Source organism: Condylura cristata, unplaced genomic scaffold (assembly GCF_000260355.1).
Source record: "Condylura cristata isolate star-nosed mole 26May11 unplaced genomic scaffold, ConCri1.0 scaffold00015, whole genome shotgun sequence".
Taxonomy (NCBI): domain Eukaryota; kingdom Metazoa; phylum Chordata; class Mammalia; order Eulipotyphla; family Talpidae; genus Condylura; species Condylura cristata.
The window spans coordinates 10,733,627-10,755,649 of NW_004567116.1; the positions used below are offsets into that span (position 1 = coordinate 10,733,627).

The 22,023-nt window shown below is 46.8% G+C and overlaps 1 protein-coding gene across 2 annotated transcripts in view; it reads right to left on the reverse strand.

Annotated features, from left to right (window-relative positions):
- Window positions 1–944: 944 nt before the first annotated feature.
- ALKBH3 (alkB, alkylation repair homolog 3 (E. coli)) overlaps window positions 945–22,023 on the reverse strand; it is a 33,217-nt gene continuing 12,138 nt past the window's right edge. For both annotated transcript variants that reach the window (XM_004683570.2, XM_012725031.1), the window contains exons 8-10: window positions 17,495–17,704; window positions 3,426–3,524; window positions 945–2,680 (exon numbers count right to left, since the gene is read on the reverse strand). In XM_004683570.2, coding sequence (XP_004683627.1) covers window positions 2,588–2,680; window positions 3,426–3,524; window positions 17,495–17,704 — 402 coding nt within the window. In that variant the 3' untranslated portion in view covers window positions 945–2,587. The remainder of the gene's footprint in view (window positions 2,681–3,425; window positions 3,525–17,494; window positions 17,705–22,023) is intronic.

Consider the following 22,023-nt stretch of genomic DNA (forward strand, 5'->3'; position numbering starts at 1 on the left):
ACAGTGGGGACACAGCGCCGACCATGGGGAGTGAGGGTGAGCTGGGAGGCCAGAACTGCAGAAGGAGCCCTGAGGCTTGGGGCCCGGGAATGCCCACCTCAATCAGTGGGCAGAGGAGAAAGCGCACAAGCCCAGGGATTAGTCTTTGAACTGTGGGTTTTCACTTGGAGTGATTCTAAATTATTAAACCTCTAAGAGACTCAATCATCCAGTCTCTAAGATGGGGACAGAATCATCTTTCTTGTAACCAAACCAACAAAAGAGAAAAAAAAAACAAAACACCTAGGCAATGCAGGTTACTGAAAGCTCAAAAAAGGGAGGGGAAATGCTAAAAACACCTAAATCCGGGCCCTCCCTGGTGGCGCAGCGGGTTAAAGCACAGCAGTGAGAAGCTAAAGCCACTTCCCCATGAGTTCGATCCCCGCCTGCCCCGGAGGTGACCCACAGGCGCGGCAGACCTCTCCTGACCCGCCCGCCGCTCCCCTCAGCAGTGTACTTTGTCGATCTGCCTGCTCTGCTCCCCACTCTGTCTCTGATAATCCTCTCACCGCCCCTGCACCTCTGGCCTGTACCCCAGTTCTGGATGCATAAATAAACACATCTTTAAAGAAAAATACCTAAATCCATTTTCCTTCATGCAACCACCACTATATTTGCCTCCTCTGCTTATAACTAATTGGTAAAAAGCTTTGCTCAACTCCTAGTTAAGTTCTAGCCCCAGTAAAACACATCGGCAGGGGCTGTGGGCGCTGAGCATGGCCGTGCTCCGCCACTCGGGAATGCCTGGCCATTCCTAGAGCCTACAGTTTACTCCATGGCCAGTGCCTGCCAGACAATTCGGAAGGCGTGTTATCTGCATGGGGGAGGACAGGGCGGCTCTGCCACGGGACAGCAGGAGACAAAGCCCAAGCGAGCCTCTGCAGATAAAGCGCCTGGGGCGCGGGGCGCAGTGGGGCAGGGTGTGCTCCTCCCGGCCTGCAGGGCGAGTGAAGAGAGCCGACCTGCAGCAGACGCAAGGCAGAGCATCACCCCCATTCGGAGGGGCACTGCCAGACTCGGAACCATCTGCCACTCCTTCACTTACGGGAACGGGAGAGGCATTTCCCAGTGTCCTGCGTCGAACTCAAAAGAAAGCTGGCTGCCCCACCCTGGCCAGGTTTTGTTTTAATAGGTCAAAAACTGGAAGTTAAACAGAGGTTTTCTTTGCATGGCGCTTGGTAAGATGCTCAAATTTTCTAAAGCTGTTAGTATTCACAGAGGAACGAGTCACGCATGTGGCAATGGGGGGGGGGGAGTGCAAGCAGAGGCCTGGTCAAGAACAGAACCTGGTGGAGCCTTCCACCCCAGCGCTGGGCAGGTCCTGCCCTGCCTTCGTGCTTCAGCTCCACCATGGGGTCACCAGTCTACAGGGTCGAACGGAAACAAGGTCAAAAGCAAGCAGGCTCCGAAAATCGCCCCCCGCCCCTGCAACTAGGGCAGCTGCCTCTCCGCCCTATTTTCATCTACTGAAACCCACTTTCTTTCTCTTGGGTTTCCCACATCTCGGTTTGGAGTTCATCTGGCACGCTACTTCTAAGTCAAGAGGTCAAGAAAGACACATGTTTTGATGATGCAATAGGAGTCAACCACTCTGTTCTGTTTTGGGAACCTCGGTGACATCATGGGCTGACCCCTGAATCTCAGAAAGAAAACACTGAGTCAGAAGGAAGCCTTACTCACAGGGCCTCTGAAATCTAAAGTGGAGAGAACGATTAGGTAACTGATATATCTATTCCCTGGAGGCCTGCTCCCTTCCATCCGCCTTGGGTTTAAATGACTCCAGTCGTTCTCCGCGGAAACTAATCTATGTGGACAGGTGTGTCACCAGCAGGGAATGTGCTGCCTGTCTGCCTACTTCTCATGACATCACTGCTACTCCTCCCTCTGAGGGGGCAGTTTTCGGTGGTTCGAGTACTTCAGGTGACTTTTGAAGATGGCTGCACTAGAAAATACTGCCTTCCCTGTGTGTCCAGAGCACACAGCCTGGTTAGTGTGTCCTGGGAAGACTGATGGGCCAGGAGAGGCGGCTTTCCCTACAGCAGCACGGCCGGGACACAGAGTCAAGGCCCACTCAGCTGTGAAACCACCTCTGTTTGTGCCTCAGCAGCTGTCTGCCTACAGAAGGTTCCAGAGCCACTGACACATATTTACATCTCCACTTCACTTCAGTCACAAGGAACAAACACATGCGGATTTACCCCAGAGGCAGAGTCCATTCATATTTCTTCAAGTGAAGCAGAGGCAGAGGAGGGTGGGGAGAAAAACTGCTTATGGATAAAATTATCTGTGAGCACAACCACAGCAGTTTTTAATTTGTCTCAAGAAAATACGTGATTGCAAGATGTGATTGGGGATTACTATTCCCACAGTAACACATTACGGACTGGGATGGTGGCTGTCATTTCACAGGACTCAGAGCTGGGAAGAAACTCCCACCCTCATCCGCCAAACAGCCACACCGCAAGAGGAGCTGCTCCGGCCTTGGCAAGCGTCTTCACGTGGACGGTCTGCTTGGTCTCAGCGTGGCTTTCTGCTCAGAGATCACGCATCACCAGTGCCCCCCTGCGGGGTCTGGATACACTGTCCGAAAGGTCAGGTTTATTCTCGGTTCTCTAGAGTGGTACTCTTTGGGCACTCGATGCTAAATGGAAATATAAATACTCTAAATAAACACACACATATTTTTACTTCAAAGCGATTTAAAAACTACTTAGGGACAACACTGACATATTTCCACATTAATCCCTCACCCCCACAACAGGGAGCAAACAGTGTTTCAAGTCCTGAGCGAGGTCCCCTTTCCCGAAGTGAACCCTGCCCCTCACGATCTGCCAGCATCTCGTGATAAGTTATTTTCATCTTTCCTAATTGGTGCTCTTCCTTCTCAGTCTCTTGCCATTTTCCTCAATCTTATACATCACAAAATGGCTAAGACTAAAGAGAGACATGAGATTCCTCTCTGCTCCTCAGGGTCCTGATCTCGACTGGCACACCTTAAAAGCGGCCTGGCTTCAGCTGAGGAGCTCTGTCGTTCAATCTGACAGCCTGGCTACCCAAAGCCATGGAAATGAATGAGAATTAAGCTAAAAATTCAGTTCTTTAGCACGTTAGCCACGTTTCAAGAGATCAACAGATGCTCTTGTCAAATGGCTGCTGCACTGGGCTGCAAAGCCACAGGGCACTTCCACCGTCACAGAAAGTTCTCCTGAGCAACCCTGCTGTGGAGGTCCGTTTTGGGTGTTAGCAGCAGCAGCGCTCCCTGGAAGTGATGTATAAGAGCAGTATAAGAGCAACTTGCCCTACATTTACTACGCTAACTCACATGGGGCACCGCCCCCACAGGAGGGAGGGCTGAGGGAGGGCCCCTACTGCTTGCGTGCTCTCACCTGCCAGTCAGCCTGTGTAGCTCCTTCCATGACTAACAAGGTGCCGTGATCCAAGGGTATCTTCACTCTTTCCACATACGTGAAGTCTCCGTCCTCTTCCTAGAACACAGTATTCATCGCACTGAATATTGGCCTGTGAGGTCAAGACGCCACAGAGGGGACATGGCCGAGGTGGACAGCTCCCCTCAGCCGGCAGCACAAGGTCCCTACTTGCTGTCGCCGGGCAGCTGTCTGGCTGCAGGCAAGTTACCCACCTCTCCGTGCCTTCATACTGCCTTGTGCACTGGGGACGATGACAGGGCCTGCCACAGGGCTGCTGGGCACCTCAACTGACAGCGAGTGTGTGAATTCCTTGGCCGCAGGCACACGGTAAGTGTGGAGTAAATGTTTGCTATAGTTACTATTATCAGCACCCAAAATGCAGAAAATCCCATCCTGAACTACAAAGGAGTTAAAAGTCTTACAGGAACTCTTCTGCTATGCTTTCTCCTGTGTTTTGACGTAGTCAGTGTGGAGAAAATGGGCTTTCAAACAAGGTATGTTGTGATGGGCTCTGACCACATTCCCACAAGGTAGCTAATTCACTAATTGCCAGTGTTGAAAAGAGCCAACACTCTTCCGATAGCTACTCTGGTGTTTTGGAGACATAATCATGTTTCTTTCCAGAATAATCAACGGCAAGATCTTCTCAAAAAAGGGAGATCCGGCTTGATGCGGACAGTGCTGCCAAACTGAGACTGACTGCTGGGTCTTGAAGAAAGCACCCTAACTCCTAAACACCTGGGTACTCACTCTGCCCCTTTTCCCCAAGATCCACTTTCTCTCTCAGTCCACTCATGTCCAGCGCCTAACAGTGCTTCCCAGCAGCTTGCGAAGCAGCCAGCAGGTGGTGTCACTCTTCCCCACAGCTCACGCAGGGGCACATTAAACAACATCTCTGCTCACAGCAACACAGCACAAGTCAAGAGTTGAGGCTGGGCCAGCCTGGGCTTCCTGACTGCATCGCTCCATCCTGGCCGATCCATCTACGCATCTGCTCCACTTCCGATGCACGAGATTACATTTGGGTTACTACAGGATTGATTCCACTGCAATCCTGTGTTTATGTTTATCATCGTAGGAATACTTCTTAGAACATAACTGTTTACAGTGATTTCCCCCAGGAAAATCAAAGTCAAAACAATGATGAACTTGCATAAACAGTGCAAGTTCCAGACCCCACCCCTTGGCAATGACTTTGTCAAGCACAGTCATAGCTTTTCTAGACAGAAAACAGAAGTGTTTGAAACAACTTTTAGTTTCGGTGATCGATTTCAATTGGTTGCCACAGTTTCCCTTCCAAGAGTCAGCAAGTACCAAAACATTTGCCTCTAACCCCTCAGGCGACCAGAAAGCAGTGGGAGGGGACCCCATCCTTAGGAGGCTCAGTTCCTAGCAAACGTTGCTCCCCGACACAAGCCCCGCAGACAAAGATGTCTGTCTTTCTGAAGGAAAGCTATCAGAACGGAACACATGGGTCATTAGATTAGAGGGCCCAAGGTTCCTGATTCAGGCCAGGGTTCAAAAAAGCTAACTGGGGCAACCGCAGCTGTCTGCACAGCCAGGGTGTGCCTCGGGCCTCCACCTATAAACGAAGCGCAGCGCGAGAAGGGGTGTGGAATGAGCAGGGGAAGACACCGCAGCAGAACATGGAAACCAACCTGAGAGGAAGAGCTCTGGGAACGTTAAAAGCGTCCCTGTGGGGGAGAGCTGCCACTGGTTCTCCGCGATGCAGGCAGGGGCCCAGCAGGTGAAAGAGAAATCAGCGCAAGAGGGGATAATGGAAAGCGACGTCAGCACATCCACGCTGCTTAAGCCTCCTAAGGCCTGAGAGTACATCTCGGTTGTTTTCCACACATTACATCCCACAGAACCATTAGCTGTACCGAGAAGCAGAAGAGGGTGTGTCCTGACTGGGAGGGAGCTCGTCGCAGCGTCCCAAAGGAGACAGCCACACAGTACACCCACTGTGGCCGGCAGCCGCGGCTCTGCTGCGTACTGCTGGGTCCTCTCGACACCTTGGCTTAGAAAATGCACTCCTAGTTCCAGAAGGAGAGAGTCAAAAAAGTGGCCAAGGGACTCCCCCCGGGCGGCACAGAGCTCACAAATGCTGCTGCTTCTTGAGGCCCACACACCACAGTGCCTTTAGCTCCACTGACGCACACACGTAGACTGGTCCTGCTCAGGACGCGGCTACAAGGCCGGACGTGCTCACGGCCGTGCACACTGCTGCAGTGTGAGGGCGAGCAGCGGGCGGCACAGCCAGGCCGTTCAGAGGAACACTCGCAGGCACGCGGCTCAGTGAGCAAAGCACGTCTCTCCCCCTTTACTCAGGCCTTTCTTCAAAACAAAACATGGCTTATGGTTAAAATGTCCATCCCTGACCCCAAATTAAAAAAAGAAGCTCCAAGGGTCGTTCTTAGTCTTTGGGTGGGTTTTGTTGTTGATATTTTTAGTTTTCCACATACTTGAGAACCTCATAAATACACAGAAAAAGCAAATAATATTTCACGCTAACAATGATCAACATTTTCACTCCCTCCCTAACCACTGCTGCTTCATCTGAATGCTGAATGATTTCCAAGGAATTCAGGGGCTCTCTAAAGTTCCACCACTCTACCTTCCCCTGACTGACGGAAGAGTTGACCCACTTTTCTTTAGAAAAATGCTATTTAGGGGAAAAAAAAGTCTGGATGAATTTATCATTTTGTCATTACTAGTCATCCGGCAGACAGGAAACAAATGCTTGTCAAGGAAGGTCTCTTCCCACTCTATGATATCCAAGAGGATTTTTCATATAATCCCCCTTTTGAGGAGGGGTCCTAGAAATGACAACCAACCATCAACGCTTGAAAATCATCTTCAGCATAGTTTAACATAATTTCACCAGTTCAAAAACATATTCCTAGTTATTCGTGCAATGTCTGCCTTCGACTGCCCTTTCATAAGCTCTATGACAGGAGGACAATGTTGTTTTGCTTTTTAGAAACAGGCTCAGTACAGGTCACACATATACTGACGGTTAACTGCGTGATGACTAACTGAAAGAAAGACCAAGAGGATGTGAACATCACCTTTAACTCTCCCACGCAGAATTCACCCAGCACACACAGGGCTGTTGCACGTGTACAAAAGTGTACCCCAAATTTGAACACTAAACTGTAAGCATTGCACTATATCCTAAATGTACATTATTTTAATAATATGGTTTTAGAATACGCCTCTGTATGCACAAGATCCTTCCTCCTTTAAACGCAAATTATTTCCTAGTCAGGAAATGTACATCAGGCACAGTGCTCGTGCCCAGGACATGTGGTGAGCGAGTGACCAAGGCAAAGCACTGTTTTGTGAGGGACCCCACTCACAAAACAAACAGACAAAAAACTAGTGCAAGTAGATCTTGAACAAAATATTTTCGAATGCTTTAAGATATATATAGATATATTTTTTAAAGATTTATTTATTTATGCATACAGAACTGGGGTACAGGCCAGAGGTGCAGGGTGTTGAGAGGATTCACCAGAGACAGAGTGGGGAGCAGACCAGGCCGACTGACAAAGTACACTGCTGAGGGGAGCAGCGGGCGGGTCAGGAGAGGTCTGCCGCACCATGTGGGTCACCTCTGGGGCAGCGATCGAACTCATGCTGAAGTGGCTTTAGCTTCTTAGTGCTGTGTTTATCTGCTGCGCCAGCAGGGAGGGCCCAAGATCTATTTTTAAAACTAGAATTACTGGACCCAAGAGTATGAACTATATGGCACTTTGACTCATACTAGCAAGGTGCTTTCTTAGGAAGGTTATGGCAATTTGACATTCTATCAGGAAAATATGCCAGCACTTTCCCTCTGTTGCATCACCAATACTGAATTTTGTCAATGACTAAGAAAAACTGAGGGGAGAACGGCATCTCATTAAACTTAAAATGTTTTAATTACTAATCCATTTCCACGTATTTCTGTCTGCCCCTCTGCGGTCTGCATTTCTCCTGTTGGGAGCTCTGCTATTGGGAGCTCTGTCCATGGTCTATGTCCCGCGTTCTACAGAGTGTTAATCATTTCCTTAATGATCTGTAACAACAGACAGTAAGACAGTTTCCCTTTGTCATACTTTCTGCAAATATTTATCATTTACTATTTGTCTCTTAACTGTGTTTATGATGTTTAACATAGATAGCTAGAAAGTTCTTGGAGTCAATGCTACTGACCTTTCTTTGGCTCCCCTTCATGGTTTTTATGCTTAGAAAGTCTTTTCCCATTCTAAGGAAAGTTAAATATACAACTACATTTCCTTTCAGTTAAAAAAAAAAGTTTACATTCTTAGATTTAACTCTTTAATCCAGCGGCGCTGGCTGGTTCTCCCACTCTCCCCCCTCACTTTTTTTTTTTTTAAATCACAATGTTCATGTATTTTAAAGACCATGATTTCAATATGAACAACAGGGTGTATGCCGCGCTCAGGGGCCAGGCACGCCAGGTACTATGCACACATGCTGTCAATTCTCACTAAACCCAGGGAAGGAGGTGGGAGTTATATTGGATCAGGAGCAAAATGAACATTCTTTGAGAAACTCTCTGTTTCTAAGTTGAAAAGCTGGCAGGGGCCGGCAGGGCTAATGTTGGCACTCGGACATGCTTGGTCTACAGCGCGTGTTCTTTCTGCTCTACTGTGCTCTCCAAAGTGACCTCTTTCCTTCTGGACTCCTGTAGCATTTCTTTTCCTGTGTAATACGGCACCCTGACTACCCTGTTAGGGTCACAACCCAGCAAGCAGCATATACAAGAGGTGTGGACAGCATGCAACACAGTGGGAAATGGGGGCCCCGGGGAACCAGGCGTGGATTCAGGTGGCAGCTGCTCTGTGCTGTAGTTCATCACCCCCCAGTGTTGCCCAATTTCCTGGGTTTTCCAGGGAAGCCACTAAATACGTGAGATTTTATGTAATCTCCTGAGTTGTAAGTGTTGGCAACTACTTCCATTTCTTTAAAAATACTGGGCGATTTAAACAAGACAAGTCTGGGGACCAGCTTCAGCTCCAGAGCTGCCCCACAGAGCTGCTGACACCCTTCCCATAGCGCCCTTTACAGCCACGTCTACCTGGCCTGTAAGCTGCCCCCCAGCAAGCCGGCTGTGCCTGGTAGAGACGCCCTCAGTACCCATAGGCTGCCTCAAAGTACCACAGTGTAACACTCAGTGACCCTACTGCAATCAGAAAAGGCCATTCCAAGCAAACATGCTTCCTAATTAATGACCTCAGTCGACAGTGAGACATTTTGTTTTCTAAGTCATTTCTGATCACTTAGATGAACTACTTAGCTGAAAATTTCCTCATCATTCCTCTAAGATGCTCCTAAAAACAAAACTCAAGAAAGCACAAACAAACCAAGCAGAAGCCTACTACCTGTTGCTCATTTCCCACGCTCACAGCATGCACAAGGCACGCAGCAGCTATTATTAGTTTCTCACTGGAGCCATCAGAGAAGGCTTCCAGGCTACAGTGGGTCCTTGAAGGCTGGAGAGGACTTCAGTTAACGAGAAGGTGGCACACATGCCTGAGGAGCAGAGATAATTTGGGAGAATGCTGCAATCAGACAGGGAACTTGAGAGAAGTAGGAAGGGGGGCACAGACCGCATGCAGAGCCGACAGTCTGCCTAAGGAGCTTACACTTTATCCTTGGACTTTATCCTTGTGAGTTGGGGAACAAAGCGATGAAAGCAGTGAGCTCAACCTTGGATCTGTTCTTCCTTCTCTGTTTTCTTGTCCTGAGTGAGCACGTTACATGTGAACGATAGTTTTTACATACTGTATGTATTGTTAATTTTAATTCAGTTCAACAGAGCTGCTTGGGCCCTAGTGGTTGGGTGAGGTAACACTGCGTCTCACAAGCTCCTCTGTTTAATAGGGTAGTGGCTTCCCAAGATTATCGGAGGATGCAAATGAGGCACTCAGAACAGTGGGCCGCAGAGTCCACGCCCCTTACTTGTTATTTACTACGACCACTTTCCTGGCGTGGATATTCTGATCATTCCCTAATGACAGTTCTGACACAGACTGTCCTATGGGCCTCAGGCCTCTCAAATCTGGCATGTGGAAGAAGAACCTCTTGACTCCCTCTAAGAATCCTCCTGAAGGCCAAAATCAATGCAAAATGCTTCTTCTCTATCTGAGTAAATGGCATCTCCTTTCACCCATCAGCTGCTCAAGCCAGAAACGTGGACGTGAGTCTTGATTCTTGCCTTCCCATTTAAAACCTATGGGCAGGTTTTACTGGTTCAACCTCAAAAACATACTTCAAATTCATGCATTCTCCTTCCCCAAAACCACCATTTTAATCCAAAGCAACAGTCTCCCTCTGAGAATCCTGAATCCACATTTTATTTAGTCTCCTTTTCTTGTATCTCCCAAAACTATTCTTCACACAGTAGCCAGAGGTATCTTTTAAAAATGTAAACTAGATCATGTTACAACCTCACTTATTCCCAGTGCACTTAGAATAAAATCCAAACTCAGAGCTCTACTGGCTAGTTGCAAATCTCTCTTTCTGTTCATTTTACTTTTTATCTAGTTCCTGTGGCCTCCATGAAGGCAGGGGCTCTTTCTCTCTCTCTCTCTATATATATATTTATATGTGTGTGTGTGTGTGTGTGTGTGTATGTCACGTTCACTGCTATCTATGATATAGAATTGAACATAGTACCTCACACATAGCAGGAGCTCAACCATATAGTATTTACAAGGGAAGACGAAGAAGGAATGAGAATGAAATTTCCTGGAAATATCTGGCAACTGGGTATCAGAACAGGGGGAGCAAAGACTGGAGTTAAGGACACAGGGTGGGAAAGGTTTTTGAAACATGTGTTTAACAGTGGCTCAGATGAAGATGGCCACTGAGGGAGAGGCGTTCTTCACTGTTTTAAAAAGAAAGAAGAGGGCCCTCCGTGCAGTGCAACAGGTTAAAGCAGCCACTGCAGCACGAATTTGATCCCCAGTCAGGAAGCTGCCACACATGGTGTGGCAGACATCTCCTATTTCGCCCTCTGCTCCCCTCAGCAGTGCATTTCAGTAGATATGCCTGCTGTGCTCCCCACTCTGTGGTAAATCCTCTTACCACTCCCCCATATCTGGCCTGTACCCAGTTCTTGTACGTATACATAAATAAATCTTTTTTAAAAAAGAAAGAAGATTTGAAAATCAAGAAAATTAAAATAAGACAACAGGGGAGAACTGAAATTAACTTGCTGTTAATCTTAGCAAAAGAATAGCAATATCATGAACAGAAATGCACTTATCAGCAGGAGGAAGTGTGGGCTTTTCTGAGAGAACAATAATACATCTGATTTTACAATTGCAGCCTAGAAATCACATGTGCACGTAAGAGGAAATGTCTCATAAACATGTGAGAAGTGATGACTGGAACTTGGCATAAAAGTCTAACTGGAGAAAAGACATTCAAAAGTTACCTCGCCCAAAGAGGAACGGTTGAAGCCCTAGAACAATGAGATCCTATTAATCTGTTGTTTAATGAAAAGTGACTTAAACACACTGAGCACTGAATGCTGGAGGTGTAAGGATAATCAAAACAGAAGTGCACCTTGCCTGAAAGGGCATTTACGATCTACAGCAAGTTTATAATCTAAAAATAATGTAGACAAAGATAGAATCAAAGATAATGTTGAACGGGAGGAAGAAAAGGCAGCTAATTGCTGGCTGAGTTTCCAGCAGAGAGAGGCTGGCCATGGGCCCCAACATACAGTGAACAGTAAAGGACGGCTGAGGAGGGCCCGGCGCCTGTTCACTGGGACGACAAGACAGCAGCACCCACAGAACGTCCGCAGACAGCAGAACGTCCGCAGAACGTCCCCACGGGGGAGGGAGGCTTCTAGAGCAGGTGTTTTAAAGGCAGCTAAGTTGTGAGGAAAGAAATGCTGCAGACGAGAATTTGTGCTTCAAGAACAAGGATAAAACTAAGATGCTAGAACATCTGCAGGGTCAAGCAGAGTCTCAAGAAAAGGACAGACACAGGCGGGCGTTCCCTAGTCCGCTGCTCCACAAATCAGATCGATCTGGAGTGACTTGAAAAGAACTGTGAAGGCTTTCTTGCAGAAGGAAACACATGAAACTAGACACAGCCTGTACAATGGCTTCTTAGCCGTTACATGTGCTCTCTCAAAACTCATGACGAGGCCAGGAATGTCCCCTGCCCCGCCTGCATCTTCTCTGGTCAGCTTGAGCTCCTGGACGTGTAGCTGCTTGCCCGAGCACCAGGCGGGCTTCTAGTCTGCTCCCTGAACCATCTCCGCTGCGGCTCTATCTGCACTGCAGACTTGTTCCCTATAGCACCAGCAAACGGACACAGCAGAGCTTTTCATTCCTAGTGGTAATAAAGCTTTTTATTCTGACACAGACAAAAAAGCATGGAAAGGGAAAAAGCTAGGACCCCACGAAGCCTGCTCTACAGTTACTTTGCTGACTCAAACCCAAATACATTTTAGACGATGGCCTCCTCGGCATTGATCTGGAACACATTAATTTAAAAACAGAAGCAGTGATTTCTGAAATAAGATCTGCAAAGGTAAGAGGCTAGCTGGAAAAGCACAAATTGGAAATCACTGAGGTTATCTGCTCAGACCTATTTTAAACTCATTTGCCACCTACCTATCTTTGGGTTTTTAATCGAACTCCTGACTTTTGGCATTCACTTGGCATGGAAGGTTCTGGAGAAGTACATGAGAATATTATGCACAAGGGGCTGGCATGTGCCCTCACTCGTCCTACACGACAGACCCAGCCAGGCAGTGGGCCTCACGCGGCCGTGCTCCCTGACAGAAGGGGGTGGGGGACTGGCCCTGCCCGCTGTAGCCGCGGCTCCCGAGCCATCTGAGACCGCCCTGCACACCGGTCGGCACGAGGATCCCACACTGCTTTCTGGGCTGCAGAGGATCTCTGCAAGTGCCGCCAGAGCGAAGGACCTACTGACGGTGTTCGGTGGTCAAGAATGCTGCGGATATGACGTTATGAATTTAAGATCAAAAACCTCGGCTTTACATTCGCTCTCACAGCCATTCCAGATACACTGACTGTGCCACTGAAACCGGAAGACTTAATGTGATGAAGACTCCATTATTTGTAATATAATGTTTCCAAGAAACGCAAGGCCCCAAGGAGGCGAAAGCGGATTCCAGCTCCCAAAGGGCCTCAAGGCTGAAGATAATGCCAGCCTTCTCGGGACTCACTCTATCCTCGTAAGTACATACTTGTTCACTCACGTTCTCTAAGCCATTAAGTGACCCCACATTCAGGCCAGGGGGGTCGCACTCCTGATTCACAGGCATTCTTGCCCTCCCAGTCTCCCCTCTACTCGCTCAGTTCACAGCCCAGGGGATCCTGGAACCTAGCTTCACTATTTATTTCCTTTTTCTGTTTCTACATCTGAAGAGTAACCACGGCACATATCACTCATAACAGCTTACAAATGCATTGATTACTACATCAATTTTCACAGTGTCTTTCATGGGAAAACCCTTCCATTACTCCCATAAAGTAGCACCGATTACCATCCCCATTTGCAGTAACGGAGTAAATAGAAATGAGGCAGAGAAGTGCTTTCAGAGCCAGGCAAAGAAGATAAAATTCAATTTTCTAAATTTCATTAGCTTTAAAAAGACTACAGTCTCAATAATTTCCAGTATTCATGAATTTCTCAGAACAGAGGCTGTAATCAGAAGACGGACCAGTAAGAAGCCCGAGCGACTGGCACAGCAGCGTAGGGTGCTGGCCGAGGGGAGGCGCAGTCTCTGTGCTCCCTGAAATGCTGTGCTGGCTACTGGACCTCAATTTCAACCTTAAGCTAGTCACTATTGTTTTGGATTCAAATGTCCTCATTTTTTCCTAAACACATGAAAAAAAATCAGTATTTATCATTAAAAAAAGACTTTTTCTTAACTTTACTCTTCCCAGCAGTTTGTAAACAAACCATTCGTGACAGAGGCATGAGGCACTCCAAGTCCTGGTGCTCAGCACCTCACTATCAGCAGTGGTTTTACACACATTTAGTCTGTGGACACAAGCAGGGTTCACATTCTCTGAATGTGCCAGAGAAAGGAGTGGCTGGAGAAATGTCTAACTTAGCTCAACTCAATCACCTTGAGGAGGACAGAAGCCTTAACATCTTAGGATTTGCTGATGAAGGACAGAGCCAATCCACGGGCAATTTGCTAGAAAAACAAGGCTTTGGCATCTAAATCTCCAGTGCATCACAAACTTCCTGCTATTATCTAATAACCCCCCCAACTCAGCCATCACTGTTTCCATGGTAACCGACAGAGAAATAGCAGCCTGCCAAATGGCTTTTGTAGTTCCTCTTCCAGCTTATTTTTCAGTATAGAATTAAAGTTAGCTGGGGAGTGTGTGTGGGGGGGGGGGGGGGGTGGGAACAGACTAATCTTTACAACAGGGACACGCCACAGTTTGAAAAGCATAACTGGGTTTGGTACAAAAAGTATGAAAAGCTTCAACGAGCCCCGCTTGGTAGAATAAAAAGGGTTCCCGATTTCTAAAAATGTCAACTGAGGCCTTAGTGAGCTTCACTCCTGGTTTAAGATAGTACATGCTGACCTTAGCAGGAGGCAGATGATGGAGCTTTTCATCCAGACTTTAATTAAATTCACAAAGATAAGATGGGCTGAATGGGAAAGCAAGATCGGACAAGTTTACTAGGCCCCAAGTACCTTACTATCATTAAATGAAATGGTTATTTACTCCAAAATCAAATGCATGAGCAGGAGTTGACAGGTTAGGACTAGGGACAGCAGGAACAAAGGATCATTGCTGAAAGCAGTGAAATGTTGAGTCCAGGGATGTGCACACATGAGGCTGATGGTCCAAGCCTAGCTCTGAGGGGCCCTGATGCTTAGGGAAACGAAGATCTCCTCCCCATCGCCACACAGTGAGAAACCGTGAGGAAAGAGATGTGTGGAACTGGGGGTGCTTTCAGAGGATCAGCAGCTACGGAGATGTGGGTAAGGTGCCAGACTGCTAAACAAACGGCTGCTGCAGGGGTGGAGGAGTTTGGAGGTTTAAGAAAAAAAAGAAAATGAAGACTATTTCTCTTTGAAAGTGGCCCAAAACAGATGCTTTTCTGCTCAAAACTGCACACTTGAGTCAAGTGCAGAAAATCTTATGATTCTTCCAATGTCAGCTTCAGATGAGAAACTTCAAGTCAAACAGGTCTGGCTTCACTTTTGATAGGTTAAAACTAACAGGAATCTGAAAGAGATTCCCACCCACAACCTCCAGCACACTGCACATGTCTTGTTGATGGGCATGAAAATTACAAGCTATAGTGGCAGAGCAAGTGAGGTCCCTAAGCGTTTCAGCATGTCAGACTCCTCCAGATTCTACACTGAAAACTAACCTGACTTCTACTTGGTAATTTATGCTTTTTCCTTGAGTTGTATGAATCATGAGTCATTTTTTCAGAGCTATCACCAGAGTTTAGAAAGAAAAGTAGGCACAGATTTGCAATAACAATTTCCTTCCAATCCTTCAGAAAGGGATCATTAGAGTAAGATCAAGATGATGTACTCATATTTGCAAAATATGAGTTAAAAGAAAGGTGTCGGCACCTTTCGTTGAGCCAGATATGTGGAGCCCCAGATTTCTGGAATCTTTTAAAGAAACTTGAAGGAGACTTAACACAAGTCTAAACTTGGGCCCTCTTTACCCCAAGGTTGGAACTTACAGGTTCTCAGGAGAAACTGAATTCGCTAATGCATGATTATAATTTCAAATACATTAACATTCAACTTTTCCCATCCTAAACTAAGTCAGCATGGGAGGATAGACGATTGCACCAAGCTCAAACCCAGTGAAGATCACGCGGGAAGTCAGTACCTACCAATGTCAATAATCCGAGGTACTGACTATTCATATTTCTTCCCAAATATATTTCCTCAGCCAACTTTGTATCAAATTCTCAAATTTCTCACTTTAAGTAGAGCTATTTTCTTTTTAAATCGAATTGGCTATAGTACAGATTCCTTCACTCCTAGGAAATGTGTCACATTTTAGTGTTTTATGACCTGTGTTTTTAAGTCTCATCTACCAAAATAGAACTCAAGAGGCCTTAGAGATAAAGCTTCAGCATGAATAGTCGCCTTCTTAAACAGAGAATTTGTTCCAAGCAGTTGCCCTCAGAAAAGATGCACACATATGTGGTCGGTAAGCTCTCTATCATGTACTAACTTGTAAGTACACTCCCAAGAAGCAGCTCGTGGTCATCATGAATGCTTTGATATGAGAAAATAAACCCTCTTCAGTTGCCTGGTGGGAAAAGGGAATGGAACAGGCAGCAATGTCAATGCCTACTAGTTGACATTCCAGCATTACTCTGAAAAATCTTAAACTCTGAATCACTAAGTAGATCAAAAATGTGTTTAACAAAGCAAATGTATGTGCACAAAGAAACAGGAATGGGCTACAGACACATCAGCAACAAAGAAAGTAACTGCAAAGAATGGAGACTAGGTATAGCTAAGACGGTAGCGGCCGGACCACGACTGGCCGCTGACCAGAGGCACGGAAGGCGCCTGGAGGATGCAGCACTGGCGCGCGCAGGCCAGGAGCGCCGCAGGGAAGATGGCTCTGCCCTCCCCAGGCCCACAGCTCCGCTCACAGGCCCACACCCAGCAAAAAATGGTGTCCCCCATGTCTAGCTTGAAAAGAGGGCTTGAACCCAACAGTGAGACAGCTGGGTGTTCTGCTTTCCCATAAGGGAGCCTGACCACGGAGGGTCCCTCACCTGTGTGGCCCTGAGGTTTAAGTGCGTGGAGGCCTGAGTATGAAGGCAACGGCCAGGTGGTCTGCTTCTCAAGGTGCCCTCCCTGACCATGAGAAACCGTGAAGGCCATTCCAAGCGCTCATGCACAAGTTTGCTTAGTACCTTACTGGACACTGACAATCGCCTGCTTCCATAAACCAAAGTCTGTGTGTAAACGAAAGTAAAGAAAACCTAACTGGTGGAAACTAAACCAACAAAAGATGCTTAAGGAAATAAGCACAAACTTGCACAAATGCTTCAAACTACCAAGCTCGGAAACCCAACGTAGGTCCAAACAGTCCAGTCTAGTAACTGTGCTCGAGAGAAGTGTAGCTGAGGAAGAGCAGACATGAACACTAACTAATAATCATGTGGTCTGGACTAGGTCATATGCAAAACACAGCCTGCAGGCTTTCCACACTGACTGGGCTTAATGTTAGAAGCTGAATTATAGGAAGCCATGGCTTGAAAAAGACAACCCTACAAGTAAGAGGTTTGCTCTTTTCTTAGAGTTCCTATCTATCCATGCATCTGCCTACCTATCTCCCTACTTACCTCAGTTCTACGGTCTATCCTTTCTGATTTAAAACTATGAACAGCCCTGAACTCTGACATGTCCCGTAGTATAAGTAAACTGTATGGTAAACTGAAGTTACTACAGTCAGGTCAGTCTTCCTAAACGTGGGCGGGCCACCAGCTCTGATAACCAGGCTTGAATTTCCGCTCTCTGAGGTACAGGTCGATCTGAATTTCAGGCAAAGGTTAAGAAGGCAAAGGAGGGTGCATGGCAACACCGGCAGGAGAACACGTGCTCAGGTCAGCCTCCTTCCGCCGCCTTCCTTTCCATTCTTACCCCTCCCCTGCAGGCCTTCCCTTTCTGTGCCCGCCCTCCCGGCCTTTGTCACCATCCCAGCTATTTGAGGAATCAGTGTTATCTGTGTCACCCTGTCTCCCTGAGGACAGAGCCCGAGCCTGCCCTCTCCTCCCCTGGAAATGCGCCCCTGCCCTGGCGCACAAAGGAGAGCTGCTGCTGGGGAAGTAAGTGAATGGGCGCTCTGGAAATCAAAAATTAGCCACGGGTAAGCAATCAACTGGAAACGTCACACCAACAAAACACACACTCCTACCCTCAAAGTCTGGAAACGGGAGCTCTAAGCTCTTCCTTTCACAAATAACAGAAGCAGGAAGAACAGTGAAATAAAGAACAGAACACTCACCGCTGACGGCTTCTTCCTCATCTCGAAGGTGCGCGTGGCACCAAAACTGAGGGACGCGATGACAGGGCATTGCCCCAGCGAGGGCTCGTCGTCACTGTGCCAGTCCACACTGTCCTTCTCGTTGCGGTACAGGTTGCAGAGCAAGGAGTTGAAGGTGTGGCCGGTGTTCTCCTCGATGTGGCTCTTGAGCGTGCACAGCACGGGATGCCACTACAACCCACAGGCCAAGAGAGGGCGTCGAGGGTTCGCAGCAGACCCAAGGTGGCCACCACATGGAAAACAGGAAAGTGCAAGTCAGCCAAGTTATAAATAAGGGCATGGCAGGAGCAGGCCACTTGCAGCGCCTCAAACAGAGGCAAGAGCCTAGTCTGCCTGCTTCTCGTTGCTTCTATTTTGGCACCTGCCACTCACTTAGGTACAGCAGTGTCAAGGGGCCCGGGATAGCTACTCTGTCATCCTTCCCACATTAACTCCATGAGCCTGGCAAAGAAGCAGCTGTCAGTATTACACTCAGGGCAGGCCCTTGGTGGGCGGCCAGGGCGGGAACGGGTGCCGAGACGGCACCAAAGCGGCCAGGCGGCCAGGTGCTGGCAGACGCAGGCTGCAGTCTGAGGGGCGAGACAGCTTTTCTGCCGCTGGCCCTCTGTTCATTCCATTCCTATTTTATCATTAAGGGCACAAGTGCTTTTTAAAAAAGATGTTTAATATTTCCACAGTGGCTAACTTCCTAAAAACAGAACCTGAAGGGGAAAAACATTGTACAGAATGGAATCATGGCATGGTCTGAATAAGCGTACGGGCTGCCTCCGGGCCACCTCGTCTGCTTACGCCGTTATATTGGGACTCACTGTCTTGCCACAGGTACCGTTGGAAGCTGTGACCCCTGAGTTACAACCAGCCTAGACTGTACTGGTTCTTCTTAGAATTCTTTCCTCCAAGAGACCTCAAGGGCCTTGCAGAGCTCCCTTAGGGCAGCGTTTCTCCAACTTCACACTATCAAAGCTCAGCGCCCCATACACCTTGTCTACACGGCCTATGTATCATTTACCTTACTGAAAGTTAAAACTGAAAAAAAATTATACGAGCTTAAGTCATTTAATAAACAACCCATTAATGCTAACATAAGTACCTACTTGTGAAAAACAGCTCTATTTTCCATGATATGAAGGAGAGTTTTGCAATTATCTTTGATGCATGGCTTAAATCAAGGGCGTTAACTGGCCCGTCTGCTTCTGCGTCTGTGTGCTGTTTTGTTGCTTCATAGAGATATGTTGTTAGAAAAGGAAAGAGTCTTTTATTGCTTTTCCAAGTAACTATATTCTTCTTGGATAAGATATCAAAACTTAGCAAGTACTGATTTCTTAAAGGTTTACTGCTATATAGAATCAGGAGCCATACCAACAAACTCTTCATTTCTCTTACACTTAAATCCACTGGTCCAGTTTACACTGCCACTTTTAACCTCACACGATTCTGTAACTTTCAAGAACTGGTCATTTGAGAAATCTTGGGTTTCTGACTTATGGAGTTGTTCGAACTGCTGGCACATTTCATTATATATTATAAAAAAAAAAAAAAATCACATCCAGGCTCTCCTTAGTGGGGCAACAGGTTAAAGCATCACTATGAAGCACTCTGAAGCTACTGCAGAACAAGTTCGATCCCCAGCCAAGAAGCTGACCCCCATGGCGTGGCAGACCTTTCCTGACGCACCCACTGCTCCCGTCAGCAGTGTACTTCGCCAATCTGCCTGTGGTGCTCCCCACTCTGTCTCTGGTGAAGCCTCTCACCCACCGCACCTCTGGCTTGTATTCCAGATCTGTAAGCATAAATAAATCTTTAAAAAAAAAAAATCACATCCACTAACATTACCACTGCTCTCACCAAAGATGGTTACTAAGTAAAGGCACAGGTCCGACTCAGGAAGGGGGACTGAATTTTCCAGAAGTTTCTATTTTTGCTTGAAAACTTCACTTATCATTGGTAACAAATTCTGTTCCTTGTTTTCCCTGCAGTGACACTCATTTCATTTATGAGAACATTTCCGCCAAATCCTCCAGTCTGAATTACTATAGTATCTCTGCTAGTTGTTCTCTGAAGCAAAAACGGCTCACCAGAAAGCTGCTGGCTGTGTCTAGGCTACAAGCACGTGCTGGTCCTCCCAGCTCCAGAGACTGGGTTTGCAGAGGGCGGGAGGCACACTGCCCGTTTCATCAAGTGAATGAGTACAAAGACACTTGCTCCGAGAGGATGATTTAATAAGACTTGTAATAGCTGCTGCTTCCATGAGGGACATTCTGAAGCGAAACCAGCATTTTCTGAGCTGGGAGTGCACGAGGTGCAGTTACTAATCCCGTCGGTGACGGATTCCCACCCAGGTGCCAGCAGTTTACCCACCATTATTTTTGGGCTACCGTGAAAATTCAACACAGTGAGATGGCATGCAGGCTTTGTGCATTACCAAAATAGTCTGACATGGTAGATTCCCAAAATGGACTTCATGGATTCTCCGACACCCCCTACCCCCCGCCAGGGGATTATATATTTTAAAACCTCTACAGAACCTCTGCAAACTCCTGGCTCTGTCTGGTAGGAAAGGAGCGGATGCTCAGGAAAGGAGACGCCTGTCATCCTCCAGCATGTGCCACGGCTTCAGGTGGGTAAAACCGCCAAGGAGGCGAACTCAGCGATCGTGCACGCCGCTGGGATGTGGGAGCCATGGGGAGCGCTGGGCTCCTAACTACAGATATTAGCATTGCACTAGAAGCACAGACTTAAAAAACATAAACAAGGGCCCTCTGTGGTGGCACAGCAGGTTGGAGCTCTGCACTGAGAAGCTGAGCCCAAGCCGTGGCCACTTCAGTGTGAGTTTGATCCCGGCCCCAGAGCTGACCCACATGGCACAGCAGACCTTCCCTGTGTGGTCTGCTGCTCCCTCAGCAGTGTACATCATTGATCTGCCTGTTCTGCTCCCTTCTATGTTTCTGGTGAAGCCTCTCACTGCCCCTGCACCTCTGGCTGTACCCCATCTCTGTATGCATAAATAAATCTTTTAACATAATACAAACAATAAGGACAAACAAAACCTAGATCAACACAACAGAAATGTTACTAAGCTAACCTATGTTCATGAGAATAAGTTTCAAAGTGAAATTCCATAATACTAGCAACTGAAATTTCTATTTACTTCATCGCTGTAAGCTTCAACTCATGGAGATAAAGATCAGATGCTAGAATTATACACTTAACAAGAAAAACAAGAATGTAAAGGAGGAAGGTAGTTTTCCCGCAGTGTGACTGAGAAACTAATTAGCACTTTTCTGACTTGCTTAGGGACTAAGCACGGTGATATGTATTTTTTCTAGGTTATTTTTGGTGGTTAAGTAAGGAGAAAAAAAGGGATAATGAACTGGAGGATTAATTTAGACTCTCCAACCAATACTCTATATACAGATCCCTCAGAACTGAACGTCTAAATTAAAATTCAGCGTCATCTCACTGTTCAGTGAAGACATTCTATCCTTAAAAGACATCTGAAGAAGAGAGGAGGAGAAAATAGGAGTAAAAGGACCTATTCAGTAGACTTCAAACAGTGCCCCATAGAGCCCTGTGTGCCACGGGTGCCCCTGGGATTACAGCAAGAGAAAGGAGAAGTCAGTCTGGCAAGACTCCCAGTCAGCCAATGCCCTCTTTCACTTTCACAGGTTGGGTTCAAGTAAGATCTGTTTGAACAAAGACTAAAACAAGTTGAATAACCTATGACTGAATCTGTGCCTGTGCTATGGGGTTTTAAGCTTGAGGTAGTAATTTTGAAATTAAATAGTACCCCCAACACACAAACAGACATACATTAGTGAATGCCCCTTAAAAGAAATATGAGTCTAGCATATTTATTGTATAAATAAATGAATCTATTAGCAATAAACAAGGAGTTAGAAGGAAGTCAAATCCAAATTCTTTAATTCTTTAATTTGAATTTGACAATCTCAACATCTAACAGAAGTTTCCCTCCTTGAATACATGACGTCTCCCCTGGCTACGGGATACTCTTTGCAGCTGTTAAATGTGACTTTGTAGAAAAGTACTTAATGATACCAAAACATGTTGATGATCACATCACATGAAATGTAACCTACAGAACTGATTTCATTTTTATAGAAAATATCTTTCTGTATATTTGCCTAAAATTAAAAAAAATTAGAACCAAACCATCAAGTATATTATCCAAAATTTAAATATCTTTCACACTTACCTGCAGTTCAAAATTTTCAATAACAAACATATTTCTTAGAAGGAAAGGTTCTTCACACCTTCCCTTTGTTCTAAAGGGGAAGGGCTTGTCCCTGCAGACATCTGACTGTGTGTGTGTGTGTGGGGGGGTAGGTTTTGCTGTCGTGACTGGGCGAGGGGCACTTTGGCGACTATTGGGCATCATGGTGCCACTAAACACCCTGCACTGCACTGAACCCCACCACAGAGAACAGCCAGCTCAAAACACCAGTCTGATCACAGCTGATGACCCCAGTTCA